The 20,197-nt window shown below is 36.3% G+C and overlaps 1 protein-coding gene and 1 long non-coding RNA gene across 3 annotated transcripts; one reads left to right on the top strand and one right to left on the bottom strand.

Moving 5' to 3' along the window:
* The first annotated feature begins 1,101 nt into the window (after positions 1-1,101).
* On the top strand, positions 1,102-9,381 carry LOC121246565. 2 transcript variants are annotated; one of them, XR_005937136.1, is made up of 2 exons: positions 1,102-1,570; positions 8,963-9,381. It is a non-coding gene; the product is annotated as an uncharacterized LOC121246565 (long non-coding RNA). The 2 variants fall into 2 exon arrangements; XR_005937135.1 differs by having other exon boundaries at positions 8,950-9,381.
* Positions 8,865-12,254, bottom strand: LOC121246564 (cytochrome b561 and DOMON domain-containing protein At3g61750-like). Its single transcript, XM_041144739.1, has 4 exons — positions 11,646-12,254; positions 10,707-11,103; positions 10,062-10,348; positions 8,865-9,636 (listed from the first exon to the last, which is right to left on the bottom strand). The coding sequence occupies exons 1-4, from the start codon at positions 11,871-11,873 to the stop codon at positions 9,355-9,357; spliced, it is 1,194 nt and encodes a 397-aa protein (XP_041000673.1). The 5' UTR covers positions 11,874-12,254; the 3' UTR covers positions 8,865-9,354.
* Between the last annotated feature and the right edge of the window lie 7,943 nt (positions 12,255-20,197).

Genomic DNA, 20,197 nt, shown 5'->3' with positions numbered 1-20,197 from the left:
CTCCGGAAATCGGATTTGGATCTATCAACTCTCATATGGTTTTGCGTTTCTCTTTTTGGTCGGATTTTGCAACATGAAACCGGCCCGTCCGAAAACTATTTTCGGATCCCGGCGGGCCTCCAAACGCAGTACTCATGAAACGGGTTTGAAAATGGTTTCAAATCCACTATTCAGACGAAGCTTCATCACACAAACAGTCGCATCACCAATGCCTTCCCTTTAACCTTCCCTTTTAGTTGCTTAACTCTCAATCTTGTGGTATCTGCGCACCAGCATCTGTAGATTCATATTTTCTGAACTAATCTGTGGGTTACTGTTGACTGGCATTGCTTTATATTCGGTTTTTCTGAACTGAACTGTTATTGCTTTATGTTTGCAGTATAGCGTCTGGTACTTCAATATTTTGGTATTATTCTCGGCTGCCATTGCTTTTTATTATTGTTATGGAGGGATTTGAAGTTTAAATCTCTGATGATATTCTTGCTAGTTTTAAGGTAAATTAAGATGTTATTTGTCCCCAAAAATTCCTTGTTTCACGACTTTCACAAGCCGTATTCAACGTTTTGATAAATAAACATCTCATTTAATTTTTGATTGTTTCAAATCTATATTTATGTTTTGTTTTTTTCCTAGTTGATTCTTTCTTCTTTTTTGTTTTAATTATGTACTATTTCAAGTTGTGGATATGATGTTGAAAAAGTAAAAGGTATGAGCAGGAAGAATATGTTGGCAGTGACAATGTGTGAAGTTAGGGGAAAGGAAGGGGCCCCTGTCCTTGTTATAGTTATAGCATTGCGACTTTCGCAACCTCTTCTACAACAATTATGCCGTGCTTAAGCGCGGCAACGGGTTGTATGAAAAGGCGTGGGTTGCATTTTAGAGTTGAGTGCTAACCTAGACTTCTCCCGACATCATACATCTATTGCCGGACTTTGAACATCTGTCGGCTGCCCATGTGCTTCCTGCATTGATCAACCTTAATGCTGATCCTTCCACTGTCTCATGTTTGCTAGCTCCGTCTCTTTTGCTTTCTCTGTCAGAACAACTTTTGAGTCCTATAAATATGGTATTTGATGATCTATTTTTATTCCTCTGATTAAATTGCTGTGTGATGTTAAAGTTTTTTTACTTAGAAACATTGAAGGGTATCTTCTTTTCTCCATTTTCCCCTTCACCACCTTATTTGATTTGCAAAAGCCAAAGTGGGTAGCTGCACTTACCAATTTATAGCGAATTGCTGCATATCACATTTCCCTCATATTTGCACATTTGATCATTTCCTGGTCACTTGTAACAAAAAAGGAATTCATTTCTTGATCAAGGAATTGCTTCTCATTTGACTCAAGAGAGCTTGATAAAAGGTTGTGCCACAGTTCACGTTGTTAGTGATATGAGCACACATTTGAGCACCCAGATGATCATAAGTGGGTGTGGGTGCGCTCGTGTAATTGTTCATATTTTTCATGATTTCTCAGCTCTGGCAGCATCCTAGCCTTGGTCAGAAGAGCTGAGATTATAAAGCATCTTGGCTTTGGATACGTTAAGTGAAGACCCGTAATTGACTGAAATGGTAGGTGTTTTTATTGGCCCCATATTTGCTGTTGCTTTTGTGTTGATTATTGAATTACAATATGCAAATACGATCACAGTTGCCTTGTGCTAGTAGAAAAGCATAAACTCGGTAATATCTTTCACTGTAATGCTCCTGAGTCGCTCAACTTGTCTGGAGTGGCTTGTAGAATATTACCTTTGCTTATATTATTTGAAAAATGATAAACACACATCACTTTTCACAATACATTACATAATCATATTTTAAAATGAAGGGTATTTTAGTAAAATATTTTATAAAAGTAACATCACTTTATAAAAATATCCCCACTTTAAAACATGTGTTGTGAAATGTGTTGTATCGATATCATTTTCTCTATATCAGCCGTGGCAGCAGTGACCTTGTATACCTCAGGCCTAATTTTAGACGGTGATCATGCAACACATTTCACAACCACAATGATGTTTTAAAATAAGAAAATGCTAGGTTGTCCCTTAGTTTTGACTGTTAGTGCATTTTTTTTTTAATATTTAAAAGAAAACAAAATGCATTAGCGGTCAAAATCAGGGGACAAACGGTTCCGTAGCAAGACCTTTTAAATAAGGGTATTTTTGTAAAGGAAAATGATTTACACAATATTTTTCACAACACTTTATACAACTATGTTTTAAATGAGGGGTATATTTGTAAAACACTTTATAAAAATAACATCATTTTACAAAAATATCCTCATTTTATAACATTGTTGTGTAATATGTTGTGCATTATGTTGTGTATATATCATTACTCTTTTGTAAAATGATATTACTTTTATGAGATATTTTACAATAATATCTCTTATTTTAAAACATGGTTGTGTAAAATGTTGTGAAAAATATTGTGTATCCTTAATATTGTGTGTATATCCTTTTCGCGTTATGGAGGCTGGCAAATAGGAGATTTTTAGTTTTGTAGATTAAAGTTGGGTTTAGTATATTAAGGTACAAGGTAAATACGAACCAATCATTCATCTCCTAATTTTTTTTCCCAACTAAATGATTTAAAGTTAATTTTTTCCCTACTTTTTATTGAAAATTAGGAGGAAAAAGTTAATGTATGTTTAATTTTAGAGTTATTCTATTCTCAAGCCGGTATGTAGAAAAACCTAGTAAAATGCTTGCATGACATAATTTGATTTGAAAGATAAATTTTAAATTTTAAATCTTATATATGTAATCTTACCATTTAAGTAATGTGGATGGTGTAATCTACACACCGGTTTGAAAATATAATTTTTCTTAATTTTATCATATTTTCGTACAAGAAAGAAAAAACTCATTTTTCAAACACAATTCAAAAGATGCCCAATTTTGAGTAAGTTGGAATGTGTTCAAAAGTGCTGAATCAGCTAGTACAGGTATGAATTGATTAGTTCAAACTATATTATGAGTGATTCAAAAAATCTATTGAGATTGGTTCAGCTTTTTACCAATGAGTAATGCGAGATGTAATCTTAGGATGGGTAATGTGCATATTCTTTGAAAAAAAATAGTATATTTTTTAAAAAATAATTTATGTGAATTTTGGATTCTAAGACTCAAAATATCATTTCTTTTTATCAATTTAAATTGGATTGGTAGAATTCGTTTGAATCGAACTATTTTTCAAGCCATGGATGGATAATGTCTTCTAAATCCTGGAGCTTGAATAAGAACTCCATAAGGATTCAAATCCCAAATTTATCTCATTGATTTGGTATCACTTTTTAGTTTTTAGTAATTCTTCTTTAAGTTTATCGCTAATTATTCCATTGTAGTGTTGTCACACATCGTTCTAAGTTGAAGAGACAAGATAGAGGCGTAGTTGAGAAGAAGAGAAGTAGAAGTGTTGAGTCAGTAGGTGAATGTTTGGTCGGTGGCCTTGGGCCAGGAAGGAATAAAGGCTTCTTTATAAGTAATCTATTAGTAGTCTATGGGCTTATGATCTGTTAGTTGAGTTAATGGATTATGAGTTTATTTCATGGGCCTGTGAGCCCAGTAGGGGTATTGTCTTTCATTTACTGTTTAGTGATAGTCAGTTGCTTTAGTTCTATTTCCTTTTTGTTAATAGTGGAATGCTATATTATTGTAGCACCAAAAGGGGTTGGTTATACATGAATTTACAAGATTCATTTTCTCTCTCTACTGTTCATCTTCTCTCCTTTCTCTCTAATCTTCTTAGAGGAGCATCCCCTAGAAAACAGGCAACCTATTTCTTCACCTGTATCCATTCCTTATCATCAATTCATATATCAATCTATATTCAACGTGTTACAAGTGGTATTTAGAGACAAAGTTCCCAAGTAACCTGTGATTACAAGCAGTAAAAGAAAAATGACAGACACTCGACTTAATCAACTACAAGAAGGGTTGAAATCATTCACACAGTTCACTGAGTCATAATTTAAACGTTGGAGACTGAGGTGCTGGCCCTCAAGAAGCAATTTGAAGCGGTAGTGCAGCAACTGGCTGCCTTAACTGTGGAGCTACAACAGAAGAACAATGGCAGTGGCTGGACTCGCGGTGAATCATCTTCAAGAGGTCAGGATCAGCAGCTGGTATATGTAGAACAAGGGGTGAATCCCCTCCGCGTCCGGTAAGGCTTGACTTTTTAACTCTTAGTGGTGATGACCCAAACGGATGGATATACAAAACCAACTATTTTTTCTCATATTATAACACCTTGCCCCAACATAAACTGAAGTTAGCCTCCTTCTATATGGAGAGCCAAGCTCTAGTTTGGTTCCAAGATCTTGAAGAGTCAAGGGTTCTAAGAGAGTGGGGGGGATTTTACTAAGGCCTTATTGGTGAGGTTTGGGCCATCTTCATATGATGACCCCATGAAGGCCTTAACTAGGCTGAAGCAAATTGGATCTGTCAAAGAGTACAAATCAAACTTTGAGTCACTGTCTAATAGGCTTAGAGGGCTGTCTGAAGGGTATAAACTAAGTTTTTTTTTTGGCGGGCTAAGGGATGAGATAAGGCTAACATTGAGGATGTTTCACCCAAACAATCTGTTAACAGCTTATAGCCTTGCAAAGATTCAAGAGGAGAACGTAGGCATCCATAAAAAAAATCCACCACAACTGTGACACTGGAATTCTAAAATTACCCCTTGCAGCAACAAATAACAATGTTAGGTTTGGTTCTAAAGCCATTGTCCCTATATAGAAAATCAGACCACAACAAATGAAAGTGGATGAAAAAGGGCTCTGTTATTACTGTGACTCTAAGTGGAACTTAGGACATAAGTGTCAACAGCCTAAGATATTTTTGATTGAGGAGGTAACCGAGAAATCCGTGGATATGACCTGTCCAGTAGAAGAAAATGAAAAAGATGATGAAATACTTGATCTGACCACCAATACAATCCAACCAGAAATTTCCCTTAATGCATTGATAGGGTCTTTAAGTCATAAGACTATGAGAATCAAAGGAAGGTTGAGAAATCAGGAAATTGTGGTGCTGATAGACACTGGCAGCAGCACACAATTTTCTTGATCCCTCTGTAGTTAAAAAGGGAGGGTTGAATGTGAATAATGGGGAGAAAATAAGAGTTAGGGTGTCCAATGGTGATTTAGTAGGTTGTGAGGGGAAGTGTACTATTGTTAGAATTAAAATGCAGGGCCATACCTTCACTATCGATTATTATGTGTTAGTATTGGCGGTATGTGATATGGTGTTGGGAGTACAATGGTTGAGGGAATTAGGGCCCATATTATGGAATTTCAAGGAGCTGTCCATGCAATTCCAGTATAATGAGCAGGCTGTTTGTTTGCAAGGGTTATTCCCTTCTATTGTAATTGAAGAAGGGAATATAAATCAGAACCATGAGCAGGAAAAAAGGGGGGTGTTGTTACAGTTGATCGAAGCCAAGGAAGAGAAGTTAATTGGGAGTGTGCCCGAAGCTGTACAGCAGCTACTTGACCAGTATAAAGAAATTTTTGGTGAACCTAAGAGGTTACCCCCAACCCGAGCTCAAGACCATGTTATTACACTTTATCCAAACACTAAACCTTTGTCAGTAAGATCTTACCAATACCCTTACTTCCAAAAAGATGAGATTGAGAAGATTGTCAAAGAATTGCTAAGTACAGGGGTGATAAGGCCTAGTACCAGTCCCTATTCCTCTCCCGTGTTACTTGTGAGAAAAGCGGATGGTTCATGGAGAATGTGTGGATTATCGAGCTTTAAATAATGTGACTGTGAATGATAAATTCCCAATTCCAGTAGTGGAGGAACTACTGGATGAACTCAGCAGATCTAAATTTTTCTCTAAACTTGATCTACATTCGAAGTACCATCAAATACGGGTCAAATATGAAGATATCCACAAGACCGCTTTTAGGACTCATAAGGGGCACTATGAGTACCTTGTTATGCCTTTTGGGCTAAAAAATGCACCATCTACTTTTCAGAGTTTAATGAACGACATTTTTAAACTATACTTGAGAAAGTTTCTGTTGATTTTTTTTTGATGATATTTTGGTATATAGCAGTTCATTGCAAGAGCACATAGAGCATCTAAGGCTTACTCTAGAGGTGTTGAGACATCATGGGTTGTTGGAAAAAATGTTAAAGTGTAGATTCGCCACTTTGGAAGTGGCTTACTTGGGGCATGTAATTTCGGCAGATAGGGTGAAGGTAGACCCAGAGAAGCTACAAGCAGTGAAAGATTGACCATTTCCTACCTCACTAGAGGCTCTAAGAGGGTTCCTTGGCCTCACCGGGTACTATAGGCGATTTATTAAAGGCTATAGCAGCCTTGCAGCACCTCTTACCAACTTATTGAAAAAGGATCAGTTTGTGTGGGGTGAAGAAGCTAAGGGGCATTCCAAAACTTGAAGAGGGCAGTAACTCAACCCTCGGTGTTAATGCTTCTAGATTTTTCCCTATCCTTTACAATAGAGTGTGATGCGTCGGGAAGTGCTATTGACGCTGTTCTTATGCAAAAAACCAGACCAATAGTGTTCTACAGTAAGTCCTTGAAGGGGAGGGTGTTAGCCTTATCTACCTATGAAAAAGAGTTATATGCTCTTGTGATGGCAGTGCAGAAATGGAGGCTCTATCTGTTGGGACAGCCTTTTGTAGTGAAGACTGATTACCAAAGCCTTAAATATTTGCTAGAGTAGAAGGTGAGCACTCCCATGCAACAAAAATGAGTGTCCAAGTTGATGGACTACGATGTGTTAGTAGAGTATAAAAGTGGAAAGGACAATATAGTGGCTGATGCACTGTCCAGGAGGGTGGAAGGGGAGAATTGTAAGGAAGAAGTGGTCCTTTCTACTATTTCTTTACCAACTTTGGATTGGCTAGAGGAGATTAGACACGGGTATGGTAGTGACTCAAGGGTGCAAGGCCTATTGTTGAGGTGTCAAAAGGGTGATTTACCTGCTACTTATTCAGTGAGAAGTGGGTTGTTATTTTACAAGAACATACTAGTAATTGGTGAGGATCCAACATTCAGGCAAAGGTTGTTGCACCTGCTGCATACTAGCCCTATGGGGGGTCATTCAGGCTATGATAAGACCTTGCACAGGGTTAGGAGGGACTTTTATTGGCTGGGTATGAAATCTAATGTTAAAAATCTGATTAGGGGTTGTGACACGTGCCAAAGTGTGAAGGCAGATTAGTCCAAACCTAGTGGCTTGTTGCAGCCACTACCTATTCCTTCTCAGCCATGGTCACAGATCTCAATGGATTTCATAGAAGGCTTACCTTCTTCACAGGGACAAAATTGTGTCTAGGAGGTGGTGGATAGACTCACTAAATACTCACATTTCACACCTCTAGCTCATCCATTTACAGCTAAAACAATGGTCCAGTTATTTACTTGGAACATATTGAAGCTGCATGGGATGCCCCAGTCAATTGTATCTGATAGGGACAACACATTCACTAGTCTGTTTTGGCAAGAATTGTTTAGAATTCAGGGGGTGGAGCTATCTTTTAGTACTGCCTATCATCCTCAAACAGATGGGCAGTCCGAGGCTGTCAATAAAACTTTGGAAAACTACCTGAGGTGTTTTACTGGAGATCGACCCAAAGATTGGGTCCTTTGGATTCCCCTAGCAGAGTATTGGTACAACACTAGTCAACAGGCATAAACCCGTGTGACTCCATTCGAAGCCCTCTACGACTATTGTCCCCCTAGGTTGTTGGACTACACCTTCGGAGTAGCTAAAATAGAAATGGTGGAGGAAAACCTAAGGGCTAGGGATCAAATGCTACAATTATTAAAGCACAATCTACAAAAATCACAGAACCACATGAAGAAATATGCTAATTTGAAACGGAAGGAACAAGCTTTTACAATGGGAGAGTGGGTCTACTTACGTCTCTAGCCGTATCGGCAGTCATCGGTAGCTCGTCGTCGCAATCTGAAGTTGGCGCCACAATTCTATGGCCCATTTCAGATCACCCATCGCGTTGTAGAAGTCGCGTATAGGTTACAGTTGCCCGAAACCGCGGCCATCCACTCTGTTTTTCACGTTTCTCAGCTGAAGAAGAAGCTCGGAACACAGATCGTGGCGATCCCCACCATACCACCAGTGGATTCTGACGGAGCCCTCAAGCCTGAACCTGTTAAGGTGCTGGACCAAAGGGTTCGCAAGGTGAGGAATAGTCCTCAGACCAAGATATTGGTTCAGTGGCACGGGATGGGCGAGGACGATGCGACTTGGGAAGCTTACGAGGCTATCAAGATATCCTTCCCTCACCTTGTGGGCAAGGTGATCTAAAGTGGGAGGCTTTGTCACACATCGTTCTGAGTTGAAGAGACAAGATATAGGCGTAGTTGAGAAGAAGACAAGTAGAAGTGTTGAGTCAGAAAAAAGTGTTGAGTCAGAAGGTAAAGGTTTGGTCAGTGGGCCTTGGGCCAAGAAGGAATAAAGGCTTCTTTATAAGTAATCTGTTAGTAGTCTATGGGCTTATGATCTGTTAGTTGAGTTAATGGATTATGAGTTTATTTCATGGGCTTGCGAGCCCATTAGGGGTATTGTCTTTCATTTACAAGCATTTCCTTTCCGTTAGTAGTGGAACGCTATATTACTGTAGCACCAAAAGGGGTTGGTTATGCATGAATTTACAAGATTCCTTCTCTCTACTGTTCATCTTCTCTCCTCTCTCTCTAATCTTCTGGAGGAGCCTACCCTTGAAGCAGGCAACCTATTTCTTCACTTGTATCCATTCCTTATCATCAATTCATATATCAATCCATATTCAACGTGTTACAAGTGTCAACAATAAAACAATTTTTTTAAGTAATAATAGACAATCTTTTACACAATTTCATCTTCTACTAAGCACGTTTCATATATCTTAAACATGGTTTACAATATACATAAGGGGTGGGAGATCATTACTAATATCCTATTACAGTTAACTCTCGCAGCAGGAATCTGGTTTTTCATGTGGCAACTACTACATAATTACACCAGCATGCGATTATGAAGGATAAAACTTAAAGATGAAAAATAGCATTACTAAAGGAAGAGGAGGTCCATCACTCTGTTAGTTAGCTTGAGGGGGAAGATGGCATTGAGATTATCAATTTAATCCTGCCCTTTAAGCAAGTCTCTAGCATCAGCACTGGACTTGTTAGAAGGGTAGAATCAAAACCCAAGTTGGAACAAGATGCTGTGAAAATTGAAGTCGACTGAGATTCAAAAAGCTTTGACGCTTTTCCAAAAATGCAAATCAGTACAAGCTATATATAATTTCAGATCCTCCATTAACCTGTTTCAGTAAAGTGGGCTTTGAATAATAAAAGTAGTTGAATGTAATTTATTCAACTGGATTGATTTGGAAGGATGGATCCATGGTAGTTGTCTTCTCTGACCTTCTCATCCATGCCATTGATTCCAGAACAATGACTGCAACAATAATAACACCCAGAAGAAATCCGTAGCCTATTTTCCAATCTCTCCCTGCACCTCCAATTTGGATTCCCAACACAATGTTCAAAGCTCCAAAGAAGAGGGCAATCCTCCCAACCCAATGGTGGTACACATTCCATGACTTGCGGATCTTGGCCTCCTTGTTTGGCCGTAGAAAGAATGCCAGAATCTGAACATCGAAGAATAATTCTCAATGAATATCGTCTTCTATTTCACAGGTAAACAAAAATTGGGGGAAAGTTGTATATATGCAAATTGTTGATATATGTACAGGTATAACACTAAACAAAACTACTATATATTTTTTTTTATGTCGGGAACCTCTCCAAGATAGGGCCCTTCGGACCTATCCCTACAAAGTAAATCCTGGTTCCGTGCACCGCACATTTGAAAGTTTTTCTATACGGAACTGGTTAAATTCCTGACTTTTCACCAGGGGGTGTGGCCCCAAAGAATTATTTGCAAGCATGAGGTGTTGAACAAAACTACCACATTTATAAGTGGAAGGCTTCCACATCAGTGCTATATCAATGTCTCAATAAATAGATTTACAAATATATACTTCTCGATTACACAATAGAGTCTATGATGAACCTGAAGAATACTGAGTACAAGAACAAAGATTCCGATGCCTCTGTGCTTTGGAAAATCGGCTTGTATTATGTTATAAAGTCGTTGTCCAAGTACCACGCCGGCAAGGCCAATGCAAAACCCCACAAATTGAAAAACAGAATGAAGGTAGTACCATAGAGGGTCCTTATGCTTCAAGTATCTGGGGACAAGTGCCCCAATAGGAAGGATCAGACCCCATCCGATTATACCCAATATCCCATGATTCTTCTTCATCTGGCCAGTATCAGTGGATGCAATGGACACTGAACCTGTGAAAGTGAAAGAGCAATATCAGACTGTGCCCTGCAATACATAAGTAATCAGTAGGTGTCACTGGTTGCGCCAAAAGGAACTTGAAAGTCAAGAACAATGAGCCACTTTGACTGGAGCAATTATATATGTTGTCGAACCGTGAGTTGCTAATCTATTAATTAGGATTAGAAAGACATACTCTAGACATTTATCATTTTATGGCATTCGACATTGCATCATACTGCCTGTTTTTAGAGTGATTGCAAATGGAGGAATGATGGAAACACTACAATTCTATAGATATGAGTTTACCAAGTGAAAAAGCAAAAGGGAACATTTGATATAAAAAAGAGCCAAATGACAATGAACAACAACCTGCCGAGAAGTCAACCATGATGGTTGTTTTATCCTCATGCTCGGATAGGTGGGAGTTCTTTGGATATGAGCTTCCAAAAGCCAAGACAGTGGGCTGGCGAGCAAGTTGAGTTTGAAATTTCAACTGAAATGCCAAGTAAATCATTTCCCCATTGAGCCCCACAGAAGCAGGAACACCAGTGAGTGGCAATTCACCTTTATCTGGTATGACTTGCCCTTGCTTGGAACCTTGCAAATAGTATTGCTTGATTCTTGCATGACCCTTTGTATTAATCCATCCAACCATGGCACTGGAACCAACCATCATTCCATCTTTGGAAAATCCCATTCCCACCCACCCAGTGGTGTATACAGCTGATAATATAATGTTCAGAACATGATCTTCACTCTGGGAGTACTGCAACAAAACATGTCAATATATTAGCATGACAAGGGACATACTCATCAACAGAACAGAAGGCAGAGATTTTCCCCCTCATCCACACGGAATAAACAAATATTCAAGAGTCAGAATCATGAATTCTTTATCAAAACTAGGCACCGAAAAAGAAAAAGAAAAAGAAAAAGAAAAAGAAAAAGAGAAAGAAATGTTCACTCGAAGCATTTGTTATGTTAACTTCACACTATAAATTGCAAGCATCATGCATAAGATCAACAAACAGAAGTAAATATCTTAAAAAAAAATGATAGCTACAGTCGTGAGTATGCAAACGCCGCGTAATCACTTTTAAAAAAAATAAATAAATATGAAATCTACGTAAAAAAATAATATTTTTTTAATAGTAAACCTCATTAATTTTCAAAACAACTTTACGATACTTGTACATTCCACGACTGCAGCATTACTCGTATCTTAATTACTTCATCAAAACCCTAACTATGCTGATGAACATACACTGACTTGGTGTCGGTGATATTCATTTAGACAATCAAACTTACCCTCAAGATAAAGGTATTCCAAATAGGCTTGCAGACCAAATTCGATAAATTTCCGTACGGCGGAGGAAGGAAGCTCATATGTGTCCCACAAAGCTGCGATACTTCATCACCCCCAACGTTATCACTGTCATCGGTTAATGCAGGAACGTTCAGGTCCAAGACAAGAATCGAAACACAAAAGCTAGCAAGAAAGTTTCTTTTCGGAACCCAAGATCTCAAACTTGCCATTCAGAGAACTGACAATGTTGGTTTGAGATCTTAAGTTAGCAGAAGCGGCTACAACAACAAGAAGTGGGAATGAAAAGGGGAAGGTGAAGGTGAAGGTGAAGGTACATGTTGAGAAGCGGTTGAGAGGTCCAAATCCCTTGGGTTTGAAGGTTGAGACATGGTGGGTGGTGGGTGGCAGTTGGTACACTTGGGTCTGGAGGGTCATCATCATTGCCGCCAATCCTCGCAAAGTGCTCAACACCAGAGGCATCTCTCCATCTCTTTCTCTCCGCTGTACCTAGCAAGTCTCTTTTCTAATTTAGCTTCACTTGTTTCAATTTCGGTAATGAACTGTTTCAATTTACCCCTTGAAGTTTGAAAATTTTTAAAAGATAAATATCAAAATAATTTATGTGTTTTCATAAATACATTTATCCTTTTACTTCAATTTTAATTTTAGTTTTAATCAAATGCAGTCATTCCATTTTTCATATAACATGTTATAGAATACAACATTTATAAAAATTAAAACCAAATGGCGTAAAAAGTCAAAAATTATTATAAAAGCTAAGTACTAAAAAGAAAAAAGAAAAAAATCCAAAGAAAAAATTAAAATCACCCGAAAATCTTAAATAGGAAAACTAAAATAAAATAAGAATAGTTTAAAAAGATAGAACTTTAAGGCAGTGAAATACTAAATAAATAACGAAACACAAAAAAAAACCTTAAGAACACAAATTTAATGAAACAAAAAACCAACTTAATTTCAATAAATGAAAGAAATAAGTGAAAATAAAAAATAAAAAAAAAGAGGGAAAGGGGAATGATTGGAGGGAGGGGAATTTATAGAAAAATGAGCATTTGTGACTACTGTTTTAAATACCGTACCATACTGATCGGTTCGGTCAAATATGTCGTACCGGTCATTGGTCTGGTATAGGTATTACATATATTTTGTACCAGCCCAAATACCGGCCTGTATTTTTGTCTGTATTGGCCGATATTTTGGCTTTTTAATTTTTTTTAATTTTTTTAAACTACAAGCTTATTTTTTTACCTTTAATTCAGACTAGACTATTTATAATTTATATATAATTTATTCATATATAGATAATTATTTTAGAATATAATTTATTCATATATCGACTATTTTGAAATGGTACACGAAATAGTATCGGTATCGAAATATTTTGTTCCAGTGCCTTGACCGGTACGACGTCTGGTACAATATTCAAAACATTGCTTATGACAGATTATTTATAATGATAATGATTATTTGTGATGAACCAGACTCAACAGAAATAATTATTTTGATATGAAATAATTGATTATAAATAAATAAATTTTTTTATAGTGAATATATTAATTAATTAATTAAACCTGCAACCCAACCATCAGAGTCATGAAAAGGGGGAAGGGGGACGGATCACCTACTCCAAAAATGGCACTGTGATTCTCGCAAGGGTTCACTGGGTGGCCGCTCCCGTTCCATCATTGGGGTTGAGACGGAATAATCTCCTCCTCTCAATCCTCCCAGCACCATTAACCACCCAAACTTGAAAATGACTCCCAACAAAGTGAAGTATATGGGTCTTCATATTTTTATTGGTAAGTCAAAAAGAAGAAGCTCTCACTCATCCAAACAGGTATCTCATCTCTTGCCTATTATAGAATGAATGCCACGTTACTGTTAAAAAATCTTAGTGAATTCCTTGATACCATGTTAAAAAAATCTGTGGTGAGCTTTCACAGAAAGTAAGAACTTTAACACGAGAGTTGGAACTGGATTCTTGTTAACGAAAGAGTGTTCTCCATCAAGTTGGCATATCACTTGGATTAAAAAACCATATCCAAAATCACGGACCTCTTAGCTCAAAGGAGTTGAAAAAACTTCGATCATCTCAAATGCTTAACACTTGTTACAAAGATACTAACAATTAAACTTCGGTCAACTCAAATGCATGGTACATAAAAGTTAGCTTTCAAAGAATTGACTTTAATAACTAATCTATCTAAACTAGCTAAAGTGTGTTAATCTTAATTTTATGATCAAGCTACTTATCTCACAACGTTAATTCTAAAACCTCACTTCGTAGCTCATCACCTAGATTCATAAGGTCCATGAAAGTGACAGGGGCATTAGTTAAACCGAATGGCATAACAAGGAACTCATAATGCCCGTACCATGTCCAAAAAAAGGTATCTTGAATATCTACCTCCTTGACCTTCAACTGATGATACCCCGCTTGCAATGTAGCTTGGAAAAGACCAGCGCTCCCTGTAGTTGATCAAATATGTCATCTATCAGTGGTAGAGGGCACCTGTTCTTAATGGTTACCTTATTCAACTCTCTGTAATCGATGCGTAATTGTATGAACCCATCCTTCTTCTCAAAGAGTACTAGAGCCCCCCAAGGGATTGGGCGTATGAAACCCTTCTCCAATAACTCATGTAACTGATCCTTGAGCTCATCTAACTCAATTGGAGCCATGCGGTAAGGTGCCTTGTATATAGGCGTAGTTCCAAAGGTGAGATCTAGCAAGAGCTCCACTTCCCTATCTAGAGGTAGCCCTAGAAGGTCCTCTAGAAATGCATCTCCAAACTCTCTAACCACTTCTATATCCTCAACTCTAACTCCATCTGCTGGTGGTGAAACTAAGCTCACTAAAAATCTCGTAAATCCTTATCTCAATAATTGGCTAGCCTACTTTGCCGAGATTACTCGAGGAGGGGAGATTTCTTGTTATGCCTAAAAACTAAACTTCTTCACATTTGTGGGTTTGGAAATTACCTTCTTATTAGAACAATCTACACATGCACTGTTCTAGGATAACCAATTCATTCTCAGAGTTATGTCAAATCTGGACATATTAAATATGATCAAATCTACAGAAAGAATCCTCCCCTGAATTTCTACTGGAAAACCCACTAGCACATAATTGTAATTAATATGTTCCCATGCGGGGATAGCAACAAACATTCTAGATTTTAGAGTTTTAGGTATCCTCTCAGACAAAGATACATAGTGGTTTGAAATAAAGGATAAGTGGCACTAGGATCAAATAGAATTGAGGCATAACGTGAAGAGAAATACTTTAACCACAAATGTATTACACAAAAGTAATCTCACAAACTGACGTGACTTCATTTGATTCTTCAGATTGTAAAATTATTTTTATTATAAAGTAGATCTAACAGATCAAATAAAACCACGTTAGTTTGTGGGATTGTAATTTGTACCTGTGACCACATCATTTGACGCTGCAACGTCGTCAGGGGTAAGAGAAAATACTCGTGCTGTAGGCACCATATTCTGTTCTCCACTCTTTTTTGGTATCTTGGATTTCTTTATCTCCCAGTCTTGAGCTAAATAATTTGGCTTCCCACACTTGTAGCACAAATCTTGGCCATATAAGCATTTTTCCAAATGCCTTTTCCCACATGTATAACATGTAGGGTAAGTTTGTCCCCTTAGCTCTTGATGGCTATCATGATGATGCCTCTTAATACTATTTGGCGCAGGTTGGAGTTGTTGTTGTTGTTTTTGCTATTGTTGTTGTTGGCACTTCCTTTGATTGTTGTATTTAATATTCTCTTAAATTCTCTCTTCTACGATGGTATAACCAACTTTGTAAATTTACAAATCTTGAGGGCACGAACGAGCTCCATAATCTTACGATCCAAACTGCACTAAAATTTTTCAGCTTTCTTCTCCTCATCTCGAAACTGATAGATTGTAGATTCACGAAGAGTCTGTGGAAAGAAGTGATCCAAAAAGGTCCTCTAAAAAGCTCCCAAAAGATGGGGACTCCATGCTCTAACTCCATCTGTGTAAGTGCCTGTGTTAACTTTCACCCTTGGTTTTCCATATTTGTAAAATGTATGTGGCATAGGTCACTTTCTGATCATCTGTACAATAAAGCGCCTCAAAGATTTGCTCCAATCATTCAATCTAGCTATTTGCATCCATGTCACCCGACCTGCCATCGAAAGTAAGGGGTGCTGGCGGGAGAACTATTCCAAGCTACAACTAGCTTGAGGGGCCCTAGGTACCACAAACTAATCACTAGCCATTGATTGGAAAAATTGGGTCGTAGCCATGACAAGAACATCTGAGTTTTCATTCTGGCTAGATCCAGAAGATCCTTCTTGTTTTTTATGGTTCCTAGTGTCAGGGGCTATGATGACGATGACGAGAACAACAACACAATAGTGCTAACTATAAAGAGATATAAAGCACCCTATCATGAACAGAAACGTTTCAATAACTCTTGAGTGGGCCATGAGCATCCTAGGTGACCTTTTCCTAGAATTATTTCTAAAATATTTTTTTTTATATAAAAATATTGTTTTTCATGTAAATGTTTTACAGAATCTCTTGACTTGGGTTTTGATACCATATTAAAACACCTCATTCTCTTAGGCTAAGGATGTCACATACTTTTGTAAATAAAAATATACAAGAGATTTACGCAATGAATAAAACAATTGTTTATCTCATAAAAAGGTTATTAAATAAACAATGTCTTAAAAAAAACATAACCAGAGTTCTCTAAGTAAACTAAATTGGATAAATTATTATCATAATGTAAAATTATTATCATAATGTAAAATTAACTAAAATGTCTGAGACTAAATTTCATCACACTGCTCCATTTAAGCCTGGCCCACTTGCTCATCCCCATCTTCTTCCACACCTGTTGATTAAAAATATAAAATAAAACTAAAATGAGTTGAATACTTAGTAAGAATTCCACCATAGCATAAATAATGTAACAATAATCTCTTCATAAAATCTTGACTATTCAAACATATGCTCATGACATGCACGCCTTAAAAATATCTTCTTTTATCTTGACTTATCTGACTGGCCAACACACCTTAGCCCTATGTGCAAGATTGTGCACCAATCCCATATCTTGTGGCCACAAAAGGAACCGATGATCGTATCATAACATACTATGGTGAACCATACTTAGGTCCATGGTTTGCATATCCATCCATGACTGCATTAGTACCATGCATTTCTATAGCAATCTTCTTAATCTTGATCTTGATCTTATATTTTATCAATGAAAGCTTATGTATTTTATGCGACGTGAGATGCATGCCATACATAATAACATAACTAGCTATAAAATATGGAATTAAACATGATTATGTGTTTTAATGGATGACATGCTTACATATTCCATATCATTCATGGTACATAAAAGTTGACTGCCAAAGAATTGACTTTAATAATATTTAACAGGTTTGGGGCCTAAGATGAGACACAAAATTATCATTTTATCTCATTTAATCTCATCTCATCTTATTCCCATAGATAATACAAATACAAAATTGTCAAACTAATAATTACAACTTTTTTAAACTAATCATTACAATTTTTTCAAACTTTCAAATAAAAAATAAAAAATAATTCTAACTTTTTTAAATCCCCAAATAAAAATAATATTATAAAATTATATTCTTACAATAGTTTAACTTTATGATATTTTTTATTCAACTTTTTCTCTCTTATTTTTCAAAATCCAAAAACTACTCAACTCAAATTATCTCACTACTATTCACAAATTATCTTATTATTATTCATAAAATTCTCATATCATATATCTCACTCCCCAAACCTCTATCTAAACTAGCTAATGTGTGCTGATCCTAATTTTATGATCAAGCTATTTAGTACCTCACAGTACTGATTCCGAAATCTCACTTTGTAAGTTATCACCTATACGAAGTACTGTACGTCACTAAATTTTTTAGAAAAACGTATTATAATATTCTATTTAATTAAATACATACTATAGGAAATAATTTAATAATTATTCAGTATTATACAAAACTAATAAATACTAATATTATTTAAATACTATAACATGTATTCACTTTCAAATTATAACTTTCGTAGATTAACTATATTTTATCCAAATTTGTAAAAAATAAATTACGGAAAATTCGGTTCAGCAGTTAGACTTGATTATATATAAAATGTTCAAATTGAAATCAACCTGATCTAGTAATATATTATTGTAATCTAATTGAAAAAAATTAATTCTTAATAATATAGGTTAACCCTATAAGTGCTACATGTATAATTTTGAGACTTAAAACAAACCCACAATAAAGTAATCCCAACGTAAGACAAGCCTAAATAAATACTAACCAAACGTAAAGCAAGTTCAAATTACATTATGCCATGGCTTACAAAATTAAGGGTAGTAACGTGACTACGCCCTCAAGGTCTACATGTTTTATACTATACAAAGGCTACATGATAACTTCATTTGTGAATGAAAGAGGAAGAAGATTCGAGACTCACCGAGAGACAGGGAGAACACGACGGAGTTGGGTGGCTGAGCTGAGGACTATGACGGTGACTAATCGGTTTCCTTTGTGCATGCTGGTGGAACACTCGTAAGGAAATTTTGGTGCCATTATAACGAGAGATAATGAGAAAAAGGAGGAGAGAGATTGGGCGTGGGCTTTCCAGAACAGTGCGAGGTTGAGGGGAGGATTTCGCTACCATTAACGCAAGATCTAGATAGCATGTCAGGTAATTTGGCTCATAGTTTTTAAGCTGTCGAGAAGCATATGAAATAACTTTCCCATGTTGCATTAAAATATAACCCACACTACAACAAATTCGGCTTTTTCTCAACAGCGGTTTTGTCACAATTAGTCTATATTTGTGTCAGAAATGACTTTTTTCTTCCACTTCAAGTCATAGCTGACTCTTTGGAATTACGTCCTAAGAGATAGTACTTAATCCTGCAAGCGAAATGTTCTTAAAAAATAAGAGTATTTTTGGCGATTCTTTTTCTCGCAAAAGTGCAAATTGTCATCGTAAAAAGTATGTTAACCATGGTTAACTGGGATCGAAAATGCTTATTTGCCGTTGTGGAAATCACAAGAAATATGCATTTACGACTAAAAGTTTTTTTCTAGCGATTTATGTTCGCCTGAAATAGTCTTTTATGAAATAAAAAATACTAGTAAAACAATATCAAAATCTTATACCTAAAATACTAAAAATGTGAATAGTATATTACCAATACACTAACATCGATAATAATATATTATGCACTTAAGTAGAGCTGAAAGCAAAAGAATCGCATCCAAAAACTAAAAAAGCTTACAAATGCAGAAAAGTAAAACTATAAAAGTTTACAACTGCATTTGACCACATTGACTAAATATACATGTGAGGAAATCTCTAGGCTTACAAATAAGAGATAACAAAAAACTGAAAAAAACTACTCTGATTTAGTCAAATACAGAAAACAAACTAGATGCTTTAATTCAGGAAAACTTCTGCAATTTCAACAGCTTCACTTGTTATAAAACAGATTGTCTTGCTTGTTTGAGAATGCACAATATACAAAGCACTTCAAACAAAAAACTGGGTACAAATGGATGGTGAAAATCATCCATGGGTAGTAATAAATGAAGATAATATTCATATATGGCAGAAGATATATGCTGAACTACAAAGCAACCCGTCCAAAAGATATATGCTAAACTACAAAGCAACCAATCAAAAAAATGACTATGGGCAGAGCCCTTAGAGTATGAACATCATCAACATCAATATAACACAAAAATATTAACAAAAACATATGGCGTCTATTGTATAGGGAGCAAAAAGAAACAAGTCATACCTCCCGATAACAATTTCTAGATGAGCGTAAGAAGTAATACTGCAAAATAAAGCCAAACAATTGTTAGTAATTTACTAACAATGACTAAACAGAATCACAACAATACCCTATTTAATAAACTTTTCCTTAATATTAATCAATCATATGAATAGCCGGCTAATTGGGATGATAAACAAAGAAAAAATAGTAAAACCTACCGACACGTATTATTTTGACGTTTGTCAACAACTCTATAACAATTACAAAGGAGAAGAGCCAGAGGAAAAATGAGAATAAGAACAAAGGAATAGTGAGCTTGTCCTGAAATCAGGTTTCCCTAAACGCTCTAAAGAAATCCATCTCATGTTCCATACTAAATAACTAAGAACATGGCATGTATCTAAACTGGGTATCCACAAAGGTTATAACATCATAAGCATAGTAGGAAACAAGTAGCAACTAGTACAAACTAAATAGAGAATCTATATATCAACATGGACTTTAAACTAAGGGAATACAATCGAGAGAAGGACATCATTTTCCATGCGGTTTAGTGCTTGACCACATTCTACCACCTTTGGGACGCATGTGGATACACAATAATTTGTCATTGCTGAAATCACAACATAACTATTTGCATAAAATACACTAAAAAAAGAAATAAATCATCTAAAGCTCAATCATATATCTGAAAAATGAAATGAG

The sequence above is a fragment of the Juglans microcarpa x Juglans regia genome, chromosome 1S (assembly GCF_004785595.1).
Source record: "Juglans microcarpa x Juglans regia isolate MS1-56 chromosome 1S, Jm3101_v1.0, whole genome shotgun sequence".
In the NCBI taxonomy this organism is placed as follows: Eukaryota; Viridiplantae; Streptophyta; class Magnoliopsida; order Fagales; family Juglandaceae; genus Juglans; species Juglans microcarpa x Juglans regia.
The sequence above is the reverse complement of the archived record's forward strand: the minus strand, read 5'-3'. Positions and strand labels throughout refer to the sequence as shown.